This window comes from Limulus polyphemus, unplaced genomic scaffold (genome assembly GCF_000517525.1).
Source record: "Limulus polyphemus unplaced genomic scaffold, Limulus_polyphemus-2.1.2 Scaffold547, whole genome shotgun sequence".
In the NCBI taxonomy this organism is placed as follows: Eukaryota; Metazoa; Arthropoda; class Merostomata; order Xiphosura; family Limulidae; genus Limulus; species Limulus polyphemus.
The window spans coordinates 457,494-484,258 of NW_013666157.1; the positions used below are offsets into that span (position 1 = coordinate 457,494).

General features: G+C 36.2%; 1 protein-coding gene across 1 annotated transcript in view; it reads left to right on the forward strand.

Moving 5' to 3' along the window:
• The window catches only part of LOC106459017 (cyclic nucleotide-gated olfactory channel-like), a 64,944-nt gene extending 40,822 nt beyond the window's left edge, over positions 1-24,122 (forward strand). Inside the window, exons 13-19 of the mRNA XM_022385396.1 lie at positions 1,811-1,848; positions 4,388-4,497; positions 6,348-6,417; positions 6,630-6,685; positions 7,392-7,497; positions 10,416-10,474; positions 24,087-24,122. Coding sequence (XP_022241104.1) covers positions 1,811-1,848; positions 4,388-4,497; positions 6,348-6,417; positions 6,630-6,685; positions 7,392-7,497; positions 10,416-10,445 — 410 coding nt within the window. The 3' untranslated portion in view covers positions 10,446-10,474; positions 24,087-24,122. The remainder of the gene's footprint in view (positions 1-1,810; positions 1,849-4,387; positions 4,498-6,347; positions 6,418-6,629; positions 6,686-7,391; positions 7,498-10,415; positions 10,475-24,086) is intronic.
• The last annotated feature ends 2,643 nt before the right edge of the window (positions 24,123-26,765 follow it).

Here is a 26,765-nt window from a genome sequence, read left to right on the forward strand (position 1 = left end):
CCCCACGTGAAGCAGAAGCCAACGAGATGGAGACCAGTACGGAAGAAGGTACGTCCTGTAAAATTAAGAGACTTGAAGAGAAATAATTCGAGTCAAGCGAGCAGTAGGCACCGTAAGTAAAGTGTGTGAATCGCTGTGAATTATAGGGTGTGTGTATAAAAGTAGTTAAGTTTAAAGTGACTGTGGAAATTAAGTGTAGTACAAAGTTTGTAACGAGAAAGAATAAACTAGTTTTAATTAAGAAAAGACTTGTATCACTGAAGTTTCTCAGAAAGAACTTTTACGGGAAATTATCAAACAAGCAGATACGTAGCAATTTAATCAATTTTCATGAACAACAATTGTTATGGTGTGAACCTGATTAACCAAGCCAACCCTAATTATTACAAATTTTATTTAAGTCGTTTAGAAATCAGATTTTAAATTTATACTAATAACACAACATTATTTTTTTAACTTTTAATATTGATTAATTATCTGACCTCTATAAAAGAAGAAGAGTCATAAAAACCAAAATACGTTTATCAGATAGAATAATTCGATTACTGTCTGCCCATTACGATTTTAGTAACGGGGCTACAAGAAGATCCTGAGGGAGAGGGGTGCCGTGAAACTTATATGTGTAGTGAGTGTTAGTATAATAAGCCTAAAGTAAAGACGTAAGGTAGGATCACCTTGCTTAGAGCCATGTGCATAAAATTTAACATAAAAGTAAAAATATTGATTTAAACGTAAATCGTTCCTGAATTAATATATTTTCTGTTATATCACAAACATTTTTAATAAAAAACCCTCTTTAATCAACAGAGACTCTAAATTAAGAAATCAACAAATATTTTGCCAGTTTTGTTGTCTATACATTTCATTATATACTTTCATTACGTAAACTAACGACAATATTAGGTTATACTTTTGTTGCTAAGCAACATGACATAAAAGCTATTGTTGAAACGTAGTATTACCAATACGCACTGGGTTTTCTATGTATTAGAAGTTGTCAATTTACCAGATTTTTACCAATAATTATTCTATGAATACGCCACGAATTCATTACATGAATGATCTTAATTTTGATTGGCTTACAAAGGAATTTACCGACGTTTGACATCACTTTTCTGCCTCTTTGTTGGTCAAGCCTGATTTCGCAAAATTTATTTATTTAAGTTAGCTATGAAATGTGAGGTTAGGGTATACTATGAAGTGGGGGGTGGTAGTACTTGCCCCGTCATTTTTTACGAGTTATACGCTTGTTTATTTATAACTTCTAGTAACGTGTACGTTACCCTTTTTTTGTTCAGTTCTTACTGCCCACTCTGAACTCAAATCGTTTAAACTACATATATAAGTAGTTGGAAAATAATTAAATTGATAAGCTAAATACGTCGAATTTGTTAACATTTAAAAAATAAAAACTATTGATTGCTCGAATTAAGTTGCATTTTAAGCTAATAAACAAGCTGTTTTTTACCAAATTTTAAAAACTTTGCGTGTGAAAAGCTCAGTCATCCGATGAAAGACTTGCATAGTTTTAAAGCAGGCCTACGATTAAACAGCAGGTTTTGTTTAAATTTACAATTTTTCCTTTTTATGAATAAACTAATACGTGTAGGCACTATTTCATAAAGTTTTTTTAGTCATTATTCACTGTTTTTATTAATGTGTATTTGACTGTCAGAACTAAGTTAACTGTTAAACCGATTTCAAAATCCAAATCTAAACATCTGCTAACGAAATCGCATCTTTAAACGTACTAGAAGTATAGAATAAGTTTTATGATTGGTTTATATTTTTGTGCATGCTGCTGAATCAGGGAGAGAAATGTACATTATCAATCATGGTAAGGTAGAGGTAAGGTATATTTATTTTTTATTGATTTCTCCATACGTTTTACTGATAAAGCTAATGTTGAAATTCATTTTTAATCAAATTAGCAGTAGATCATTTAACACGAAATAAAACTGGTGATGCTCAAAATGCTCTTATTTCTAACACGAGGATTTTGTAACATTGTATAAATGAATATGTTGTAGCGTATTCTATCGTTGTATGGGTGATTTTGTATTATTTAGTAAAAGTATTACTAGTTCAGTTCACAAAACCACCGAAACTAATTTACTTATAAATTTAGTTGCAGAATATTTTTATTTAGTTCGACCTTACTTTTTGTTTTAGTTTTGGCTAGAGGATGTAACGAGTGTGCAGCTCAATGACTAGAATTTTCTTGAAAGTGTAGAAATTATGTCAGCAGTGGAAAAGCATGAGTTTGTGATTTGTTGTTTTAGAACAAAGTCACATCTGCTGTGTCCACCGCGGGAAATCGAACAGAGGATTTTAGCGTTGTTAAATCAATAGACTTAACGCTGTTCCACCAGGGGACCGAGTTAGTAGAATCTCTCTATTGAGGCATTATTTTTTTTTTTTTTATTACCGTTTAGTGAATTGTACTTTAGCATTATTACCCCACAATTCACAAGAATCACTCAACAATAGAAACCGTTACAATGCAATTATTTGAATTCACGTATTCAACTGTCGTAACTTATGGAACATATGAACTTCCTGAATCTCTCATTATTTTCCAATCTTATCAACCCTCACAAGCTTATCGTGAAACACCTACATGTTCATATTCGAATCAAAACTGAAAATAGTGAAACACCCAATGCTCATATTTATTTCATTTGATTTGTTAATATATTATAATTAAACATAAACAAGGTATTCTAAATGAAATACAGAATACCTGTACTAGTTAGTATGTTATCTCGTAACAGTCTAAAATGAACACGCCGTTTCAATCAAGGTTCAAAAACAAAAACACAATTTAGTCATAATAACAACACTTAGAAATATATTCAACACAGTTAATAAACAAATGCCTGGCCAATACTTCACACCAATATTAATAAACACTTTATCATAAATATTAATAAATCAATAAAACCGAATCAGAAAAAGAACCTAATTAAAACAAAAAAATAAATAAATAAACTTTTCAAACAATACCTTCCAATATCAACAACTATCTCGTGACTCTCTCTAGTAAAGCATTTGGCAGGGTATTTATTTACAGGGTAGGTTAAGAGAGTACATTTTCATGTGATCATAAATTTACATAATATTCTGCTGCATTAATAGTATCTGTACGTCACCGCTAGGGAAGCTGGTGTCAGTTTCATGATACACACATATATATATATTTACTCAAAGTATAAATGATTATGTAGAAGGTGAGTTAGCTTTTTCAATGCAACTAAAAATTCATATATACAGAGATATCTCAAAGTTGTGAATTCTTGTACCTCTGAGTTCATGATTGTGATGTCCCGGGCTAACTCCTGCGATGGGCTTCAAGCCCGTATCTTCCTTATTTGGTATTGTGGTTTACTAGTGTCCACGTTTTTCTTATAACATTTGCGATCTGTTGCTTTCTCCGTACTATACGTTAAAGAAATAAAGAGAACTTGAAAACCTTTAAACATGTATATACTTGGTATTTGTATTCTACAAATACTTCATACTAGCTGGCACATTGTTATCTCAACTTATACTGGATAGTACATTGTTATCTCAACTTGTACTAGTTGGTACATTGTTATCTCAACTTTTAATAGCTGGTACATTGCTATCTCAACTTGTACTATCTAGTACATTGCTATCAACTTGTACTACTTAGTACTTTACTATCTCAGCTTCTGCTAGTTAGTACATTGTTATCTCAGCTTATACCAGCTAGTACGTTGTTATCTCAACTTATACCAGCTAGTACATCTTTATCTCAACTTGTATTAGTTAGTACATCCTTATCTCAACTTGTACTAGCTGGTACATTGCTATCTCAACTTGTACTTGCTGGTACATTGCTATCTCAACTTGTACTAGCTGGTACATTGCTATCTCAACTTGTTCTAGCTGGTACATTGCTATCTCAACTTGTACTAGCTGGTACATCGTTATCTCAACTTGTACTAGCTGGCACATTGTTATCTCAACTTATACTGGATAGTACATTGTTATCTCAGCTTGTACTAGATAGTACATTGTTATCTCAACTTATACTGGATAGTACATTGTTATCTCAACTTGTACTATCTAGTACATTGTTATCAACTTGTTACATCGCCACTAATTTATCTAAACAATATTGATAATACAATTCATTTCTGATGTATCTTTAACGACATATTCTGATGTTAATACGGTCTAGTTTAAGTAACATGAATTCTTAAACTGCGAGGTGTTTTGTAATATTTAAGAACCCATTGTGACGTTAATACAGTCTATTTTAACTAATATAATTCTTGGAGATTATATGATGAAGCCTAATCTTCATGTGTTGGATGTTAATTACACCCTTATCTCACGATCTCCTTTTCTTCTTTCACAGGTTCTTGTTGGCTGTTCAGTCACTGAGGAAGCGGTAGTGATAGCCGTGCTTTCTGCGGGAAACTATTTCGGTGAAATCAGTCTGTTAAGACTAGATGGTAAACAAAGCAGGTAAACGTATTATCTGTGTGGTTTTGAGTCCGTTTTACTTCACCATATAATAATCTAAATTAATTTAGGTATGTGAATACTTTACTTTACGGAAGGTAATAATTGACCTAGTAAGCTGGTTAACTACTTGTGTCTTTAAATCCAAAGCCAATAGTTGTGCCAACAAATAAACCATGTATTAGGGGTGTACTGGTGTATGTATAGCGAACTGATGATGATATATATTTGTGATTTTTCAGAACTTGTAGTGCACACTGAAAGGATTTAGACATTCTTGGCAACAAAATTTGAGAAAAACGACATTTACTTTCCATATAATAATAAAAAATATTGTTCCAGCCAACGTTTCGTCATTGCGGCTTCTTCAGGACTAATAGTACAAACCATAGAGTTCTTGTACTTCTAACCTTGAAAAGCCGCAAAGGACGAAACGTTGGCTGAATTTATTTTTTTTCATATCTGAAAAGTAAAAGTCGTTTTCCTTTCTCTAATTTTATTGCCAAAATTTATTTCAACCAAATCCAATTAATATTACTGGTAAAAAAAATAAAATAATGTTTAACTTGAGAATTTTATACATCTAACAATTTTATTATTGTGTAAGAAAACTATGAAGTAGTAATATTATTATATCGTAATAATCAATATTAAATACTTAAGGAAAAAAGTAATAAGTGAAAAAAAAAGACCCAAGGACCGAGACTTAAACCCAGGACCTCTGGCTAACAAGGCTAGTGCTCTTACCACTGGACCACCCCCCCCCCCAGTGGCACGTCTTTGGACTTACAACGTTAGAAACCAGGTTTAGATACCTGTGGTGAGCAGAACACAGATAGCCCATTGTGTAGCTTTGTACTTAATTACAAACAACAACAACTTACCACTGATCTACTCAAGAGTATAAGCGGTCTCCGTTATCCAGAGGTGCCTGGTTCAAGTCCCAGTCCTGAGATTTTATCACTTAAATGTTTAATTTCAGCTATTATTATGGTTTCTAACGCTTTATATCAGTGAAGCATAATCTTTAAATCAGCTGTCTTTGTGACATTACATCACGATAAGACAAGTAAAACTTTCTTCACCTATCCTATACTACGAGTTTCTAGCAAGAAGAAACGTCTGGTGTGTAGGCTAGTGCTAACAAGGCCTATTGCACAATACCATAGGGTGTGCAGTATGGATGCTATTATACTCTTGTTATAGAATCCCTGTAGGGCCAGTTAAGAAAGATTTAGTATGATTCTTATTTTGATGTAATGTTACACAAACTAGTGATCTTCATACCTCTTTCTTTGGTGAAGTATTGTTGTACCAAACATTGAAAAATTTTTGTCATGAGTTACGTGTTAATAATATGAAATGTGAAATGGAAAATATATACATAGAGTTGAGTATGTTATATTAAAACGATTTTAACATGCAACGTGCGGCGCCTTGTAACAGGTGAGAATCCACGAGCACAAGGTCAGTGAATAGATTGTGGAAAGCATACACGAAGATGTGGTTTACTTTGGACATGCCAGCACAACGATGGAGACTTTCACAATGGAAACTAGGCTTTAGGGCCGTTGTCATGTTGTCGGACATGGACTACAGTGACGTGGTGAGGATCCATAATCGTTTTAATATAACTTACTCAACCTCTATAGTAATTACTTTAACATTTATACGTATGAACCTTTGATAAGTATACGTGAAAAATAATTTATTCCTTTAGCGTAACAACACGTGTAGTGTTACTTGGACAGTATTGCTTTTGTCATACTAGTGGAATGATGGGCACATTTTAATTTTTTTAGTCGCATTATTCACAAACTCTCAAAAACTTTCGACATTTTCTTTCTATGCAGGCGCACTGCGGATATCCGTTCAGTAGGATACTCGGAGCTGCTGTGTTTATCCAGAAAAGACCTGATGGGAGTAAGTTTCAGATCACTTCTAAGAATAGGAAAGAGTTCCTTAAAAATCCAAGCTATCCATTTTAGTATCTAATTTTACATTCATAGAAAAACGAATCTATCATATATCTGCGAGAAGGTAATTACCATAGACCAATAAACGTAAATATATCATCTAGAATCATGCAAATGTTTTGTTGGATATATCACCAACTCAACTCTCTTCTCACATAGGCATTAGTGGAGTATCCAGAAATGAAGGCTGTATTAGAGGTCCACGCTCGAGAAAGGTAGGCAAAGGGTACTTATATACAGAATACGTCATAATGTAAACCCACAAAGGAAAACAAATCAAACCCTTCTCCAGTGGCCTATAACATACACCCACAAAGGAAAACGAATATAGAATGAACATAACAAACCTTTCTCCATTGGGCCATAGCGAACCCCTAATATAGGAAAATGATGCTATACATAATACAACATGTTCATGTTTAAGCTGTGTCATAACAAGTACTCAAGTGTCTACCACAGTTATCGACAGCTAATATGCACACTTTCCACCACAGGTCTGGTTGTGTGTGTGTGTGGGGTGGGGGGGGGGTATGACCCACACTTTATACATGGTTGAAGTGTATTTCCTCTGGCTCTGTGGCTTAATAAACAACACAGACAAGCAGAAACGAGGCGGTTTTAGCTAATCATACAATGTTAAACGTTAGATTAAGCTTTCCGCTGTTCAGAAACGTCTCTTAGAATTAAATCCAGACTGGATCCCGAATTTTCTCGCTAAACGTGTTTTTCATGTTTCGAGATAGCAAGTATTTTTGCTTCCACTAAGGATGCCTTCATACGAAAAGCAACTGTTAAGGTATTTATTTTTGTTCTATATTACTGGTACTTTAGTACAAGCTGGGAAGATAAGAAATCTTGTTGCTAATTTTCGTGGTTCAGGTGTGATGAGTTTGTTAATTTCTACTTTTCTCTGTTTTGCAGGGTTAAAAGCAACTATCAGGCCAAGAGAACGTTTAGTGTAGACACAATGGAGTCAGGAGATATGGACAGTTTCCGCCATTATGCCAGAGAAGGAGAAAAAAAAAGAGTAACAAACTACTTTTAGTTTTTAGTATTAGCACTGTAGTGAAGAATGTTATTATAAATTAGTTTAGAATGTTAATAATACAACTACTGTAAAATGTAGCTACACTGCCAGTTCCAGATCAAACACTGTCTAAATTAAAGTTATGATAGTTCTTTAGTAAAACGTAGCTACATTGCCAATCCTTGATCATACAGTCTAAGTGAAAATCACAGTAGTCCACTTGTAAAACAAAGCCACACTACCAGTCCCTGATCAGACACTTTTTTTTAAATGAATGTCACCGATGGTTCATTTGTAAAATAAAGCCACACTACCAGTCCCTGATCAGACACTTTTTTAAAAAGAATGTCACCGATGGTTCATTTGTAAAACGTAGCCACAACATCAGTGCCAGATCAGACACTGTCTAAATGACAGTCAATAATATTATCACACTAATAGTTGAGAATCAGCTTTTCGCTCCTGAACCTGGAATAAAGTCCGAATATTCACCACAAACGTTACAGATAACAACACAGCGTTAGAATTACCATAAATTTTACAGATAATGAAGAAGTGTTAATATTTTTATGTTCCAATTGTATAATGAGAACTAAAGTTTACTTGAAAAACACTAAAACTTTTGGGTTTGTTTTGAATTTCGCGCAAAGTTACACGAGGGATATCTGCGCCAGCTGTCCTTAATTAACAGTGACAGACTAGAGGGAAGGTAACTAGTCAACACCTCACCCCCGCCAACGCCTTTTTTTTACCAACGAATAGTGGGATTGACTATAATATAACAACACCCCCACGGCTGAAAGGGCGAACATATTCGGCAACGGAGATTCGAACCTGCGACCTTCAGATTGCGAGGCATATGCACTAACTACCTGCCAAACCTTTGTATAATGATATATAGTAAACACGTTGAAACCATTGTACAAAATATCCTACAGAACCACTTTGCAGTTCTATAAGACTTTTATATACACATTAATGCCAAAAAGCTACGACTAAAGACATTGCAGTTTTTTTATGTACAAGTTGTTTGCTGTATTTCTACCATTATTAAAGAAAGAAACGATATCAATCCTTTCATGTAAAGAGACAGATGATTAAAAGCTTTGAAGATATAACAATATACACTTTTGGTTTTCAGTACTCTTTACAATAGTCTTTTTATTGATAAAACTTAAAAGTCTTTCATCAACAATTTCAGTGTTATTTGATCCGGGCCTCAAACTCAAAGGGGTCTCAAATTTAGACATTTTTTTTTTTGCATTTGGAAAGTTTTGGGACTTTTTATACACAGACAAAGGATAGAAAAGCATTTATTAAATCTATATATATAGAGCACAAAATTTGTCTGTCTGTTTGTCCCTTATCTAACTACTCCTATGTCGCTAAGCTAATCTCAACCAAACTTTATGGGAGGATAGTCTGAAACAAGTGGCATGTTAATGGTGGGTTCACAACCCCCTCCACCCCCATTATTACTGTTATTGAGCATTTATCTTTGACTTACGTTAACTACATTCATAGATGGCACGACGTCCTTACACCAAAAACAAAAATTAAATATTCAATAAATAATATGCACACAGTGTGAGGGGAAGGACACACAAAGGTGTTATATATCTCAGAATGTGTGCTAGCACTCTTTATGAAGAATGCAATGAAAAAATATAACTACCACTAGTGTAATACTACATAAACTCATCTGAAATTTCTATTCCAACAGCTATCATAAATCTAATATGCAGAGCCGTTTCTTGAGTTATACTCACTTCCTACTTTGACCGTGACCTTTCAACTTCGGCCAGTAAGACACTTCCGCGGCCAACAGCCGTCTATTCATTAATAACGTGAAACACTGTGAAAGGATAGTAAGAGCTGGGTGTTGAAACCGGATAACAGGAAGCACCCTTACCATTACTACTTCTGTCGCTACCTCTTCCTACAAAGTCAAATTAACCGTCGCACAGTGTATACTATGTTTTAAATATATACATATTAAATTCTTCAAGCTTATGCAAAACTTTTGGTGAGGTAATAATGAATGTTGTAATAATATGTTATGTTATAAATAAGTTGTGTGGAAGTAAGGATTTTTGTGTTATTTATCATAGTATCCACCCCCACATATTTTTATATTCATAACCCAGAAAAAGAACGGGTACCTCAGTTTGCGTTAAATAATGTTAATAAATATATGTTAAATAAAAAAAAATATTCAAATTATGTTTCACTTTTCTTTTGGTCTAATGATTGTGTTATATTGTTTTCATGTGTCGTCATTTTTTCTTACAGGTAGAGGCCTCAAAAGATAAAAGTGGCCCTGGCCTCTCTGAACCTCCATACTCTACATACATCCTAACAAACTAGTGTTTACAAGACGATCTACATACACTACATCACCAATTAATGTTTACATGAAGTTCTACACTCTTCACACACCCTTAGAAACTAGTTAATACACAACGGTCTACACGCTATATACATCTCAATAGACTAGTGTTTACACAACCGTCTGCATACATCCATACATCCTAACTAGTACTCACACAACGGTCTACAATATACCAAATCTTAAACTAATGTTTATGTGACGGTCTACACTCTATATACTTCCTAACAAATTAGTGTCAACACCACGGTTTACATATGTACTAACAAACTAGAAAACATAAAATCGACAATCCAGGTGGGGGTCAATTGCTTCCCCTTTTGATGCCCATGTACATACATTCTAACAAACTTGCTATACACGACGGTCTACGTACATCCTAACATACTTGTATCTATGTGATTCTATTTAAGACCTTTTACTCTTGAAAAATCAGGTGGTCTTGAAATAAAAGCTTAAGTTTATCTGAATTTCCAGTTTATCAGTACGTGCTTCCTTATTACATGTTATCATTTTGTTACCATCTTAGGTCATGACATTAAAGAGATTCGAAGGATGATCGAAGATTTGCGAAACTTTAAGAATGTGGTAAGAAAATGGTCAAGGTTACCTCTGGCTGATATTTTTTTCTCACTCATAACTTCTTTGAATTTCCAATTCTTTCTGAATCATTTAGAAATTAGTTTCTTTGTTACATATATATATCTAGTTAGTTTACAAATAAAGTGGCCATATTCAAGCTGGCTACAGAAAATGGTCAGTTTCTCTGTCGTTTCAACTTTTTCAGAATCATTTAAAATTTTCTTTAATGTAATGTGTTAGTATATTTAAAAACTGGCCTTACTGGTTAAGCTGGCTACTCAAAGTGGTCAAGTTTACCTATCTGACTTTATTTTGAACATCAACGTCATTAAAATTTTAGGCGCGACATAGCAGCTCATAGAATGTTTCCGAGATTTTTTTTTTAAGTACAAACTTTTAGCTCATAGATCTGTCATCTCTTCACCGATTTGAGGTATAATTATATGGACTCAGGAGGTCAAACCCTTTCGATTGATGTATTTGACCATGCCTAAGGTCGCACAGATTAATTTACTTTATATCCTGTCTACAAGAATTTCAATTGGAGGGTAGGTTAGTAGAGATCTTGATGAGTAATAAAATTGAATCGGGCTGGCGAACAAAACTATAGCTAATAAAAAGGGATAAAAGGTTTCATAGATTAATTTACTCTAATTCTGCCTAAAATTATTTCCAGTGTCGCGTGTATTGGGGATTCCCTCTTGTTTTTGGATATATCAACATATTTCTTTTTGGTACTACTTATTAGGCTATTACTACTTTAAAGTTTCACAGAATGTCGCTACTTTTCGAAAATTTCGCGTCTACACTTTAACTTCATAAAGTGGTTCATGAATAACGAATTACTGTAGTTTATTGACTGCCCTTCCCTACTTTTCCATTACAGTTGTTCAAGCTTTTAATGCAAGTTGTACTAAACTCTTCTCTATTACTTATACCATTACATCATTAGCGGCCAGAAGATCGAGGTTAGTGGTGATTGGTTTATTTTTGTTACATTTATAGAAACCATAGTTCGCAGTCTTATCCACACTTCTTTACTATTTGATCCATTTCACCGTTTAGTTGCCTGTTTTTATAAATGGTTTCTACTTTCGAATGTTTTGTTTATATTGAGTTTTATATGTAATATTAAAAGGTTTAATTCCTTTGATATTTTCAAACTCATGAAAAGAAGTTTGAATTTTTCATGTCTTTTAAAAAGAGCCTTGTTTTGTGCTTCCTTTTGTTTTATGATATTAATATGTTTTACTTTTATAAGTCTGCCCCCCCCAGTGGCACAGCGGTATTTCTGCATACTTACAACGCTAAAAACCTAGTTTCGATACCCGTGGTGGGCAGAACACAGATAACCCATCGCGTAGCTTTGTGCTTAACTTCAAACAAACAAATATTTTAAAAGTCAGTCAATTTGTGTGTCACATACTTTCTTGTGAGAAACATTCCTTTAACATAAAACATACAGTATAGAAATAGACAATGATCTTTTAAACTGGCAAGACAGGTGATGCCCCGGGGACGACACATCCCATATTTTGAAGTGAGAGTGACCCGTGGGGAGCACCCGCACCCAAGAAAAATGTTAGTGTTGTTTGTTATATATAATGCCATGTTATCTCGTGCTGGGACAATTTGAGAATGATTTAAGGCTATTGATTTGCTTTAATTGAAACCGACTAAGAGCGCTCCACTGGAAACATTATTCAGATACATTTGCCTTTCGACCTTGATTGTGTGTGTGAACAGAGATTGTGTCACTGTGCTTAACCTTTGTCCAATCTTTTCTTTTTGCTTCAAACGCTGTCAACACTAATAGAACTCAGAACTTGCTTCACAAAACAGTTGCAAGTGAGCCTCCTGTTTTTCTGGAGCTCCTACCTGATTACTCACAGGTGAATCATTGAACATGAGAGTACTACATAGATAAAAGTAATCTAGCTGGTAGTAGAGGAAAAGGTATTTTACTTTAGACTGACATTAATAGTATTGAATGACCAAAGGTTTCAATCTGGGCCCGGCATGGCCAGGTGGTTAGAGCGCTCGACTCGCAATCTGAGGGTCGCGGGTTCGAATCCCCGTACACCAAACATGTTTGCCCTTTCAGCCGTGGGGGCGTTATAATGTGACGGTCAATCCCACTATTCGTTGAGAAAAGAGTAGCCCAAGAGTTGGCGGTAGGTGGTGATGACTAGCTGCCTTCCCTCTAGTCTTACAATGCTAAATTAGGAACGGCTAGCGCAGATAGCCCTCGTGTAGCTTTGCGCGAAATTCAAAAACAAACAAACAGATTTCAATCTACGGTCTGCTAGACAGTGAGCATGACTTTGGGCATGTTGGAAAGGTACAGTACGATTACTACACATCTTGGTTTATGTTTACTCTAACACTGAAACTATGAATTAATTATTTTTCTGTTTGGATATGGCCTTTCTATATTTCAGTGGGCACTTCTCTTGTAGTTTGGATATTGTCTTCATCAACATATCCCTGGCTTCCATTCCAAACTCCTTATCATATCTGTCACTAATCTTTTTCTTCAAGCTAGGATCTCAATAAATTCTCAGAAGGAAAACCGACACCCACACACTTTGTTATAATCTTTCAGTAATATCTAAATCAAGATTCATAAGTGCCACTTTCATTGTCTTTATGTGCTCTTTCTTCACAATACATTCAATAAGGCTCTTTAATACTAATAGATTTATGCGTAGAAATGGCATCATTGGTTGTTCAACTTGATATTTTGTAAGAAATGGTGTCACCTGTTTTTTAACTGATAGAAAGAAATGAAGCTTACATTTCACCAATGGATCTTGAATGGCAAGTCTCACAGTTTCAAAAGACTTTATGCTTGGATTCAAAAGGTTTTTGGTCTTACAGCATCTGCATACATACATTTGCATATGTTCCTTACTTGTAAAGCTTTCTCAATGAGGGGAACATTTTCCAACCATCTGCAGTCAGTATTTTAGTGCAAAACCGTTGATTTTGTAAGCTTTGTGAAGTCCTCTTGTCTAGTTGGAGTATGTTTAAACATAACATGAAAATAGAACAAAAAGTCTAAGATTTCCCACTCTGTAGCCACTGCACCAATTATGAGTGCCAAATGCATAATATGTAGACCCCAGAAGTTATAATTTTCCTACATTGAAATGTATTTCTGACAGGTACTTACTTCCTGTCGCATACATAGCTATTCTCGTTCAGTGTTGCCCTCTAGGTCCAAATAAATTGCGCATGCCACAAGCCTTCTACCTCTCCTCCATTGGAACTAATTGATTCCAATGAGTCTCATGCAAATCACAATGCAGTAGCAATATACTCTTCTGACGCATGTGACTCCCTATATTCAATTCTACCAAACTATCACTTCGAGTTTTGGCAGAAGATGGAAGCACTGGTTTTCAGTGGGGAGGAACGGTTGGAAGTGTGAGGGAGGTAAGTATCTATCAGAAATACATTTTCAGTGTAAGAAAATTATAACCTCCACCATGACCCACAACACTGACGGAATATAAACATCTGTAATATATGTGTGAGGACTTATGTTGATTGGTTCTACTCTAAATCCAAAACCCAGTCACTGGAATCAACATCCACATGAGGGATTCCAATCAAAGGGTTGAACTGCAATTTTGATGTCTCACTCCCATTTGTTTTTATGTTTCATACTGGAGGATATCATGTCATCTATGTCAGCAGAACACCACCACCATACTCTCAACTGAATAGTTTTTAATCATTTCTATTTTTTTATATATCATTATACCATTCAGAAGCATGTCTCGATGCTTCACCACCCCAGCAGCTTGAAACTAGAAAGTGGTAAGGACTCTCAAACTCCACTAGAAGAAAAAGAGGGGAAAGTACAGTGGAGAGTCCGAAAGAAATGACAACACCTGAGACAGTGCAATGGGTGACAACAAATACCATATTTTTAAAAGCAGACCATACTGATTTATTCAATACATGGCATGGCAGGGATACGCAGCTCTCCTCTTCTGCCTTACCTATGGAGTCTATGGGTGGGTGTGATGCGGGACAGGCAAACTTATGAAGCAATTTTATTGCATGGATAAACTTACAAGCAATCTTGTGGAACACCCCATCTCTGCAGTGTGCGTTGCACGGCCATGGAATTTATAATATGCAAGTTGACATAGCTTGATAGTGCGAAGTTGAACAGTTAAAGAATAACTGGTCAGGCGCTATTCCCCACATAGCGGGATCCAAACAATGAGAATTAACAAATGAGGAAAGGGCCCCTAAAAAGGAAAAAATAAGACGAAAAACTTACCCAGTCAAAGTCTCACTGAAATCTGATATTCTAGAATGGCTACAGGCAGAAGATAACCCAAAGAGGAAGAAGACCGTGAATCGATGCAAACAGTGAGAGACAAACTTACCATGGGTAGTCCACATGGCTGATTGAAGAAGTACCTCCAAAGGACAATGAAGATTAAGAGTTAATGAAAAGATAAGCTGTCGAATTGGATGAGAAGACACTAGGAACAAAATACGGAAGACAATAAAGAAGAAGAAGCCAATCGAATGAAAAGCCAAACCCAATTGGTGAAGGAGGAAGGAGAAAGAAGATAAATACAGGATGGTTGCCAAGGAAGAAAGATGCAGGAACAGACACCACAGAAGGAAGCCATGCAAGCAATATAACAGAGAAGAGCATGTACAGGACATAGAAGTCTATCTGAGTCAGGACGAGGATAAAGGTGAGCAACAGAAGGAAGGGAAAGCGGCTAAATGGAAGAATTATCCTAATGAATTGCCAAAGTATTAGGGAGGAAAAACGATCCAGAAAAAGGAGGAGATATGGAGAAGGATAAAGAGTACATGAAACATCAATGGCAATAAACAGACCAATGACATCCACAGGCGAATATGAGAAGGAAGGAAAATATAAGGGAATGAGGAACAAGAAGCACTGGGAGAATGGTTTGAATGTAGGCAAAGTGAGGCAGTGCAGGACCACATATATATCCCCATCTGGAAGGGCAGCCCACCATGGTGGATGACAAATCCGGAAGGAACACCTCCAGAGGTAGAATAGGAGAGGTGAATATCTGCAAAATTAGAAAAAATGAAAGGTGTGGGACAAGACTGCCTGAAAATCTGACACCAAGGAAACAGAAAAACCCCGATCCAGACTTCAAGAGAAGAAATCCACATGACTAAGAATAGAGGGTTGATCAGGGTTGAAACCTTGGACCCAGAAACAAATGAGAAGAGGGTAATCATCAAGAGAAGCCAGATCACATCGCCAATGACTAGAAGAAAACCAGGCGTGAAGATGGAGGACAGAAAGGTCTGGATTTAACACTGATGATGATGAAGAAGGGACAGAGACAGAGGAAAAGGTAATTGAGGAGGAAGTTGGAGAAGCCACAAAAACCATAGCCGAGACAGTCAGGAAAGAGCTATGAATGTGAGGATTACCCCACTAAAAAACAAAAAGACTGAGAGACCACTCTGTCAGATAAATGTTGGCTGGACAGGAATCCAATCCCCAACAAAAGTGAAAGCACCTAGAATATGACATGCAACACAAGGAATATCGAGCATGTGGGCCCAAAAAGAAGATCCAATGCATGAATACAGAGGGAGAGAGAATGGGTGCTGCCCTGGTGATTCAGATAAGCAAATACTGAAGAAAAGACGAATGGATCATTACCAGACTATTTCTGGCCAGATGGAGAAAATGAACCAAAACATGACCTACAGTGAGAAGCTCCAGGACATTAATTGGGTAAGACCTCTCAGCTGCAGACCAAACCCCCAAATCTTCCACCCACGCCCCATCTCCAAAAGGACGTGTCCATGAAATGTGGAAAACTGGATGAGGAAATGGAACACCCAGCAACACGCGAGTCATATCTAACCACCAACACCAACGTACCTGGGGCAAGGTCACATCACAACCCAGAAAATCCCAACTACAGTGAAACCACGTGTAAAGCCAAAGACGACAAACAATCCAAAACGGAGGTAATAAGGAATCATACAAAAATGGGGAATTGGATAAAATATAACATTCCTGAGAAGTCAGGTCGAAAAATGCCCTATTAGGCCAAGCTGATTCTGCAGAAAGAGTAGGGAGGAAGTGTAATATGAGCTCACAATGGATCCCTGCGAAATTTCACTGGTCATGCAAAGTCTGCATATGAGCCTGACCTAAAGGGATAAGTGCTATCATAGAAGATCACATCCCCAAAATCAATAGAACTTTGCAAGGTGTAATCGAATTGAAAACCAATCAAATGAAGTTGAAGAGGAGAAGGATGGGCCCAACTGAGATGTGTGTAGAAAAAAGAAAAGATCCAAAAAAGTCAAGATATTGGATAGGTCGCTGTAAGAACTTTTCCAATGTGATTAATAGCCACCATTAGGAGCAGCTGATAAGGGTAACAGGTGGACTCCTGTTTGGAACGAGCAAAATTAATAGTCGATCAAAGAAGAGGAAACTCCACCAGAGAGAATAAAAGTGAACGAATGCTCTGACCACCCAACAAAACACACAGGGCTGAATAAACCTATGGAGAATAAACCAAAGAGAGGGTCGCGAGTGACGAAATCTCGGGATATGCAAATAATCATTTGCGACATTCCTCTTTATCATTGATATACCTGGAGAAAAAGCCCATCTAATGGGTGAGAAACGACTACAAGGTAAAACACGGCAGATTGAAAATTAGAATGAGGCAGGACAAATCTAGTACAGGCCGCTAGTTTCCGGTTTGGTGTGAAGACAACAAACAGCCTTGAGAAAGATGATGAACAGGTGCAATGGCCTGTAGAGACAGGAAATCTCGAATCCTCTTGGACAGACAGAGGTTGGTGGCAGGATACTGAGGCCTGGGAAAGGAAAAGGGGTACTAGGGACAAAGGAGAAGAGGAAGTAAATAGTAGGGCAAGTCTCTCAGATAAAACCCGAGGAACCCACGGAACAGTAGTGAAAGATCATCAAAGGGAAACAATATAATATAGATAAGCATCCACTGGCGAGTCTCCAGTACTGTTGGTGACATGCCCATCAACGTTGAATACAGCAATGAGATGAGAAATCCCTGGAAGGGGAACAGTAATGGGTAGATAAGGGCCAGGATGGGAAAGGAATAGGGGTGTGTCATGGCTTCAACTGCAAATGTGCAACTAAAGAGGAAAGGGTCAAGATAACACACAAGATTTCAAAGTCTCAGATATATGGTCGAAAATACAGAAATCTCGAAAAGAAAAAGGTGGCAAACATTCCTGGGGCAAGGCCACATCACAACCCAGAAAATCCCAACTACAGTGAAACCATGTGTAAAGCCAAAGATGACAAACGATCCAAAATGGAGGTAATAAGGAATCATACAAAAATGGGGAATTGGATAAAATATAACATACCTGAGAAATTAGGTCGAAAAATGTCCTATTAGGCCAAGCTGATTCTGCAGAAGGAGTAGGGAGAAACACGGCAAAATCTGGTGGTAGAAAAAAGCTATCAAATCTTCATCAGTCTGAACAGGTTTGGCTTGTTCAGAAGGATTAGTGGGGCAAGTTCAGGAGAAGAAAGTTGACCCATATAATGAACAATCTCACGATGGATAATAGCAGATAAATCCAACGATGGGTTTCCCACACCTGCAGCCTGTGAAAATAGTGCTTGAGGTATAACACTTCTATAAGTGACCCACAAAAGTAAAGTTTAGAGTATTTCATTTTTTTCTCATATCAAATTCTATCAAAGAATGTAGATCTAAGAAAAGAAATTACATTTATAATTCAAAATGTGTATAGGCCTAGATTTAGTACAATACAGTACTTCTACACAATAGTAATTTTATATAGAATATAGATTTAGTCTAAATTCTAAAAATTGTTATTCTCTTAAAACTAATTAGTATTCAGATCCAGACCTAGATCTTGACCTATTAATATACTGGTGTAATATACTTGGGATTGGGATACAGCTAGAATATTAGACCAATCCACATTAATTTTATGAAAATAAGCAGAAACAAAAATATTCATAATCCTATTCACCTTATGTTTTCTCTTTCAAACTTTCAAGAAAACTTGAGGCCACACCAAATGTCACATATCCTGACTTACTTTCTCTATATTTAAAAGTACTGACCATTTCACTATCTGGAAACATTAAGAAAACACATGACTGGAACTTACTCTTGTGAGTTATAGGAATAATGGTCATATATATTATGCAATGTTCATTTAATTTCTGCCTTTACAGTTTTACCTTCAAGGTTCTTAAGAATGAATTTATCCATATATTTAGGCTTTGTGCAGGTATTCAGATTATCTTTAGGCCTACAACTTGTCACTAATCTGGGCCTATAAAAGAAATTTTTAATGTAATTTAATCCACTTTGATTTCCTTAATAATTGCACATTCTCCACGCGTTTTGGTCCTGTGATGTGACTTTTCATCACACTTTCGCCCATTTCTTATTACAAGCTTTGCAAATTGCCTTTGGCTTATTAGGTTCATAGCACTGAACTCAGTGTGTTGTTCATAACAGATCCATCCATTGTTAAAAAAATTCCCTGATACTCTGGTGCATTAAATCTTGTCTTATGATATGGGAAAGTCCTATTTATAACAATGTTTAGGGACAACCAGGGACTTATTGGTCCATCTAGGCTGTTCCATCTTCTAAATTAAACTAAAACTATTGAATAAAGAAATAAAAATAACATCCTTCAAAGGCAGCCCTTATCATTTATATAATTATCAAGCTTTCTCTTAAATTCCCTTAAATTTACTGTCTCCACAATATCCAAACACGCCCAGTTCCAAAGGCCAACCACCCTGTTAGAAAAGTAAAACTATCTTAGCTGAAGATGACTCCTACCTTGCAAAAATTTATATTTGTGTCCCCTACTCCTCTCATTCTCATCATTAAGTATGAAAAATGATGATGTATCAACACTATCAATTCCCTTAACAATCTTTTTTTCAACACCTCAATCAGATCCCCTCTAACACTTTTTTGAAGAGAAAACAATTTCAAAGGTTTTTAACCTCTCCTTGTATGACAACTCTTCCATCCCAGGTGTCATTCTAGTAGCTCTCCTCTGAACCCTTTCCAACAATTCAATATCCTTCCTAAAGTAGGGGGCCCAAGACTGAAGTACTTCAAATGTTGCATAACCAGAGACCTATAGTTAAATTAACCTCCTTAACCTTAACCTCAATATTCCTGTAGATTCAATCTAAAATCCTATTTGCCCTACCACTAGCAGCAGCACACTGCTTGAATGTCTTAGGAGATTGAATATCCGTGACACCAATATTCCTTTCTTTCATGACACTATTAAGGTTATTCCCATCCAAATTATACTTATAACTCAAATTATGATAATCTACATGCATTAACTTGTATTTATTATAATTAACACCCACTTGCCATAACTCGCTAAATGACCTAAATCCTTTTGTAAAGCAGCAACATTCTCCTCACAGCCAGCAACATCCAAGACCTTAATACCATCAGCAAATTTAAGGAATGTATTGACCATTCCTTCATCTATGTCATTGATATAAATAAAAAAAGAGCCAATGTCCTAAGACTGAGCATTGAGGTACTCCACTTGCGACATTAATCCAGTTTGAGTGAACACCATTTGTAACAACTCTTTGATTTTTCATCCACCACTCTTCTATCCAATTTGCTAACTTATCTCCCACATCTATAGAGATAAGTTTTTTCAAATCTTTTATGTGGCACCTTGTCATATGCTTTCTGAAAATCCAGATACACCAAATCTACACCCTTACCTTTATCTACATAAGCAGTAACCTTTTCAAAGAATGTCAAAAGATTTGTGAGGCAACATTTTCCCTTAGTGAAACCATGTTGACTATCCAATAAAATTCTAAGCTTTGTTAACTGACTTTGCATAGCATCTTTTATCAGACTTTCCAAAGCTTTCTCCACAACTGATGTAATACTAATAGGCCTATAATTACTGGGACAATTTTTATCACCTCCCTTAAAAAGAGGAGAAACATTAGCCAACTTCCAATCCTCTGGCACCTGCCCACTATTCAAGAACTTCCCTAAAATAGCAGCAAGTGGCTCACCTATCCAATCCTTAACTTCATTCAAAACCCTAAAGGAAATATTGTCTGGCCCATGTACATTATCATTCTTTAAACTTTCCAGTTTTTTCTTAACAAGCTCAGAAGTTAACATTTTCCTAAATTAAAAGTGTATTTCCAATAATACTTACCTCCACTGACAATTTAGCTATTCCTCAATGTTAGCTTTGCCTATCTAAGCAGTGGTTTTGCATGCTCCAGTCTTTTATACCCCATTTAAATGCTTTGGAAATATCTAATTTGCAAATCCCTCCACCTGTGTCAATGCACCCTCTATCCTGACACTGTATGTAAGTACCTCATTCTAATAATGTAATCACTTTTTCGAGACTAACACCATCACAGTCACTAACACTGGCTGTTAGTGGAGAGGAAAGGCGGGAGAGCATCAGAAGAGGTAGGTATTATTGGAAATAAATTTTCAATTTAGCAAAATGTTAACTTTCCAAACATACTTACCTTCCACTGACACTTTAGCTAGAATTCCACATTGAGAAGGCGAAGAGGCCAGTGAGGTCATTGTCCATACAAAAAGTGTCTGTATAAAACATGGTGTACCAAGATACGAATGGTACCCAAGTGTGGAAACTGCGCTACATTCAGAACAGGTATGCTCCTCACCCAGAACTTAATATTGGTATCAAGGGTGGAATACTACATGAGTAATTATTATAGGCCAGCCCCAACCAGAAAACTGAGGTTCCACAACTCAAGGTTGGAATTAAGGGGTCATGGTCCCTATATTCCATGTTGGTGGTTAGGGCAGTTGGACTACAATGTGATATTTAGTTATACATTTGATTGGATCCCAACCTGCAGCCATAGAGTAATGTGTTCCAAACCACCATAATTACGAGGAGAAAATAAGCAACACTAAAGTGGACAAACTTTCTTTTCCACCTGAAGAAGTCCAAAAGGCACCACCCAGGCTTGGAATGATGGGATCATATATACCTTATCAACCAAAGTAAATGAACTCATCCAGTCTGGAATTATGAACATATGCCCTCACTCTCCAACTGAGTGGGCAAGAGGAATTCCACTTGCCCCTGGAATTGAGGAGAGGACATGGAACACTGTTTGACCAAGGACCTAGAATGGGACCATTTCACGTTTGGAATTATGAGGGGACAGTGGACCTCCATCCATGAACAATACACAACCCGACACTGTTCATAAGAAGGGTCAAGCACACCCTAACCAGATAGCATAGGATCAAATCTGAACCAGTATTACAAGTAGTCTCCTGCATAGGCCAATACTGCTTCTATTGACATCTGAGTAATACATCCAGGGACCTAGGTAGAAGGGTCCCCAGCCTTGCCCTCTTCTCCAAGAGTAGAGGAATACTCTGGGGGAAAAGCCTCTGTCCACCACCCCAGCAATTGGAAACTGGATATAGAAATGATACCCTAGCTCCACTAGTAGAATCTGGGGGTAATGCACATTGGGGATTCCTGAGAAACAGTGCAAGAGGTGAACTAAGTTCTCTAAATTTTTAAAAGAAAACCAATCCTGATTTATTCAATCCAATGATTGGTATGAACAGGCAGAATTCCCTTTAGCTCTACTTATGATAGTCCATGAGTAGCAGTCGATTATAACATGGTAATGCCATCAGGAACATAGTTCCATAGTCTTATGGAACACCAGATAAAAGCACACCTGTCTGACCAACACTTGCCACAGAGTGGGATCCAATGAAAGCAAGATGTAAGGGACCCTGAAAAAGAAAGACAAGATTACTTCCTCCTCCATATAATCTAGCAGATGTTGTTAAAACGGCAATGAGTAGGGTAATGGTAAACTCCCAGAAGAAAAACTGCCAGATCAGATAAAGAATGTGAGAGAAAAGCATTAGGAGAAGTCCACATACAGGCCCATAAAATGTCCCCTAGTGAATCAAAGAAATAGCAGTGAAAGACACAAATGTGCTGAAGCTGATGAGATGCAACTCTCAGAAGATTCTTCATTTGTAAAATCCAAAATATGCAATCTGGATATTTAGAAAACCACCTCCAACTAAGTGGGGACAAACCATTGGAAACCAAAATATCCCAAAATATACAGAGACGAGAACTATCACCACAAGATGAGTGAGACTGAGCCACATAACACCTCTGGGGCTGACAGGACAAATGTGATCAACGTATGATCAATTGTAAAGGTGAGAAATAGTTGGAAAAAGAACTGTGGAGAGGGATGTATCCCCTTCACTGGTGGCCAGGACCTATCATTTATAGAAGAACCTAAAGGGAGAGATAAAGAGTCCTACAAACATGTCAACAACTCCAGCTGATAACATCAGCATGTCAGCAACAACAAAATACCCATTAAATAGCACTGTGGAGTCCAAAACCGTAATATATTGAGGATAACTAAAAGGAGATGAAAAAGCTGTCTGATCTAAACGACAAGAGACAAAGCTAAACTCAGGTAAAAAACATCTTGAACAGTTTCCAACATCTTTTCTACCTCATGGTTTTACTCTGTATGCCTAAAAGTTTCTCACTAATTTCATCAATATAAATATAATCTGGTGGTCTGTAACAAATCCAACCAGTCAATCTGCTCATCCTTACGTATTAACCTAAGTCTAGCATTCAGCCCTAGTGACCTATTTATAATTTCATCCCTCGAATTAATTCTTTGCAGTATCCCTAAAAAATCTAGTTATGTCCCTTTTCTTTAAATGTCTTTGTTAACCCCTCGTACTTATCAATTAGCTTCTCTGGCCTACCTTTCCCTACATGCACGACAAAAACTGCATCATTGCTAGTCCCCTTTATTATCTCTTGCTCTGTCAGTTATATCCTCCACCTGTGCCCCTGGATAGCATAATCTAATTCTTTTCTTCCTATTTGACCCACAGACTATCCTATCCACATGCCTTGTCAAAGAATCATCTATAACTTGCTTGTTGATCCATACAGTTATCATGAATTTAGAATTGTTTGTTTAAAAGAAGCAGTTTGTCAAGTCGGGAGGTCTTCAAGGCAGATTGTAGACCACCATTCTAAACTGGCAGAGATTACTGTTATACGTACATGTATCACTAATGGGAACTAAACTCTGGAAGTAAGCTATCATAAGCCATGTTGCAAAATAATGTTACATGTGTTGGGAAAAGGATTGCATTCACATAAAATTATTTTAAACTCCAATTTCAAGCACTAGCCTATAAAATTCTGTTTTTTTCAATATTTTCAAAGGCCCTTGTAATCACTTTTCAAGTACTTTCAAGGTTTTCAAAGACCAGTAAAAATCCTAGCTTTACCCAAATGAAAATTTAAGAAAGCAATTTATTTTTAAGTTAGTATATTTCCAAAACTTTCAGTCTTGCTTGATCAGTCTGCCAGTTTCTGAAAATTATCTTAAAAATTTATTTACGTAGAAGTGTTCGATGAAATCAAAGTAATAGTATTAATATTTTTAAAATGTAAGGTTCTTTTTTAAAGCATATCAAGAATAACTTTTGTTTTCTTTCATGATTTCCAGCTGCCCAAACAAAAAATTGAAGAACTTATTGAAAAGGTAAGTTACTATTCATGTGTTAAATTCTGTAAATTTTAAGCAAAATGTAATAACCTCCAGCACAATTTATATTAATATGACACTACTTTTTATAATAGATATATAAATTAAATGGAAATGAAAAGCAAATGTAATACTCAAAATTGGTGGGGATCACTTTTCAAAGTGAATATATCAAATTGTATATGACCATTAACCATTTGATTGTTTTGTACTTTATTTGTACTCACAATTTGTCAGAATGTCTTTACACAATTCCTTATGGAAGATACATCTGAAAATGGAACATTTTATATATATGGACAGCTGTTGAAATTTATCAGAAAGGCAAATTATCAATGTCTAGCTTGTCCTTCAAAAGGATTGACTGCTCCCTTGTATTGTCTCTGGATGATCTGTTCCATTGGTCCACATCCTCCACAAAGGCATCTCCCAGCTCATAGAGTCACTGGATGAACAGGTTAAACCAAAGCAGCTTGCTGGAAGGAGATCTAGATATGATCACTTAGATTTACATTTGCAGGTAAAGCAAGCCATTACATATGGGTAGTATTTTTCCTCTGGTGAAAGTTTTCCAGGAACAAAGAATAGTGTTCTGGACAATATAATCAATAAAATAGTCATCACCAATGGTGCCCTTGTATAGCTATATCAACATTTTTGGGTTCTTATCTCTGTAATGGATACCTATTAAAAAGGCATCCCTTGACACATGGAAATCAGTCTTGACACCGAGGCTCGTGTCATTCCAGCCCATAATGAACTCTAACAATTGTGTTCAAGTAGTGGTAAACAAGGAAGTCAGTTTTGCAACTGAGGCTATGTCACCCCAGACTATGATAGACACACTACTCTAACAGTCGTGTTCAAGCTGTGGAAAACAAGGGAGTCAGTTTTGCAACTGAGGCTATGTCAGCCCAGACTATGATAGACACACTACTCTAACAGTCGTGTTCAAGCTGTGGTAAACAAGGAAGTCAGTTTTGCAACTGAGGCTATGTCAGCCCATACTATGATAGACACACTACTCTAACAGTCGTGTTCAAGCTGTGGAAAACAAGGAAGTCAGTTATGTAACTGAGGCTATGTCAGCCCATACTATGATGGATCCACAACTCTAACAGTCATGTTCAATGATATTAGTAAGTCTGTACAGTCAGGAATCAGTCTTGGATTTGTTGCTCTTTTTACCACCTCTTCACATTTCCATTAATTTCTGTATCACTTTCCACAAAGGTAACACCTAAGGCAGCATCACACTCCAGATTGTAGCAAAAGAATGCAACATGATGGTCATTGCACATGTCGAGGCTATAATGGAACACAATCTAAAAGCAATGCAGCAGTAAATCATATGGCTTAGGGGATCCCATTTGGCTAAAAAATCACTTATTTCAAAGGTATCTAATTCATTAGTAGTAGTAGTGATAAATAATAAAGTAAAAATTACTCAGTGATCACTTAACTAAATTGTTTCCCCATATCCTCACAGGTTATAAAATAAATAAAAGAAATCAATATTGGGTATTTTTGTATCAAAGCTTAGTACATTAAATTTCTTTATTCTACTTTATATATATCCAAATGTAAATATAAATATGACAAGTTCTTTGTTCTGAAGACTGTATACACGGAAGCTAAACTTGAATATAAATTCTTGTTTTGAATACCATATACATGAATGTCTTTGCTTTTATTTCAGTACGATAACCTTATCATTCAAATCAATGACAAGGATATGGAATTAGGAGAAGCCAAACATCAAATCCTTGAGTTACAGCATAAACTGACCCAGAATAAAAAACAACTCCTTGCACTTTCCTTGCTAAAATTACGTACACCAAAAAAGAAAACTGAAACAAAATATCAGAATTCCAGGCTAGGAACTTCATCTAGCCCTAAAAATCAAGTTGTGTTTAAAAGCTTTCTTAACAAATGGGAAGACAAAAACAGATCAAGGTGTGAGAATAGATCTAGGCCACCAGATCTACTTGTTAGTGGTCCACTTCTCACAAGAACCAAACACATCAACAAGTGCCAAGAATAACAATAAACAGAAACTCTAAGCTTGAAGAAAATAAATCAGATAGTCAACTAAACTATAGTATCATTAAAATTATTAATAAATGATACTAGGAACATAGTAGAGTAAAACTCTGACAGGGGTAGTTTTTATAGTGATGACAACAATCAAAACACTGAAAACTGCTATTGATGAAGTGGAAATCATCTTCAATGATGAGAAGAATAATGGTTTGACTGAATCAGCTTCAAAAAACAAGGCTATATGAGTATGATATTTGTAACCCAAGATTCATGTTCTTATATAACATTGTTGAATATTCAATAAATATCAAATTAAATGAACAACCGCAGAGTGCAACTTATAGATACTAGCTAACCTGTAAAAAGTACAACATTCTAAGCATGTTTTCCTCACTGAGTACCAGCTTGATCTAACAACTGAGTTTCACATTGGCGCAGATAGCCTAGCTGCTTTGCGCCATAAAACACCAACCAACCAACCAAACAACCGGTAAAAGCAAGGAAAGTAGATTAAAGTAAAATGTAAAAAAACAGCGAGTTAAAAATCAATAGATGTCGGTAAAAGATTTATATAGAATTAAAAAGACGTATAAGTGT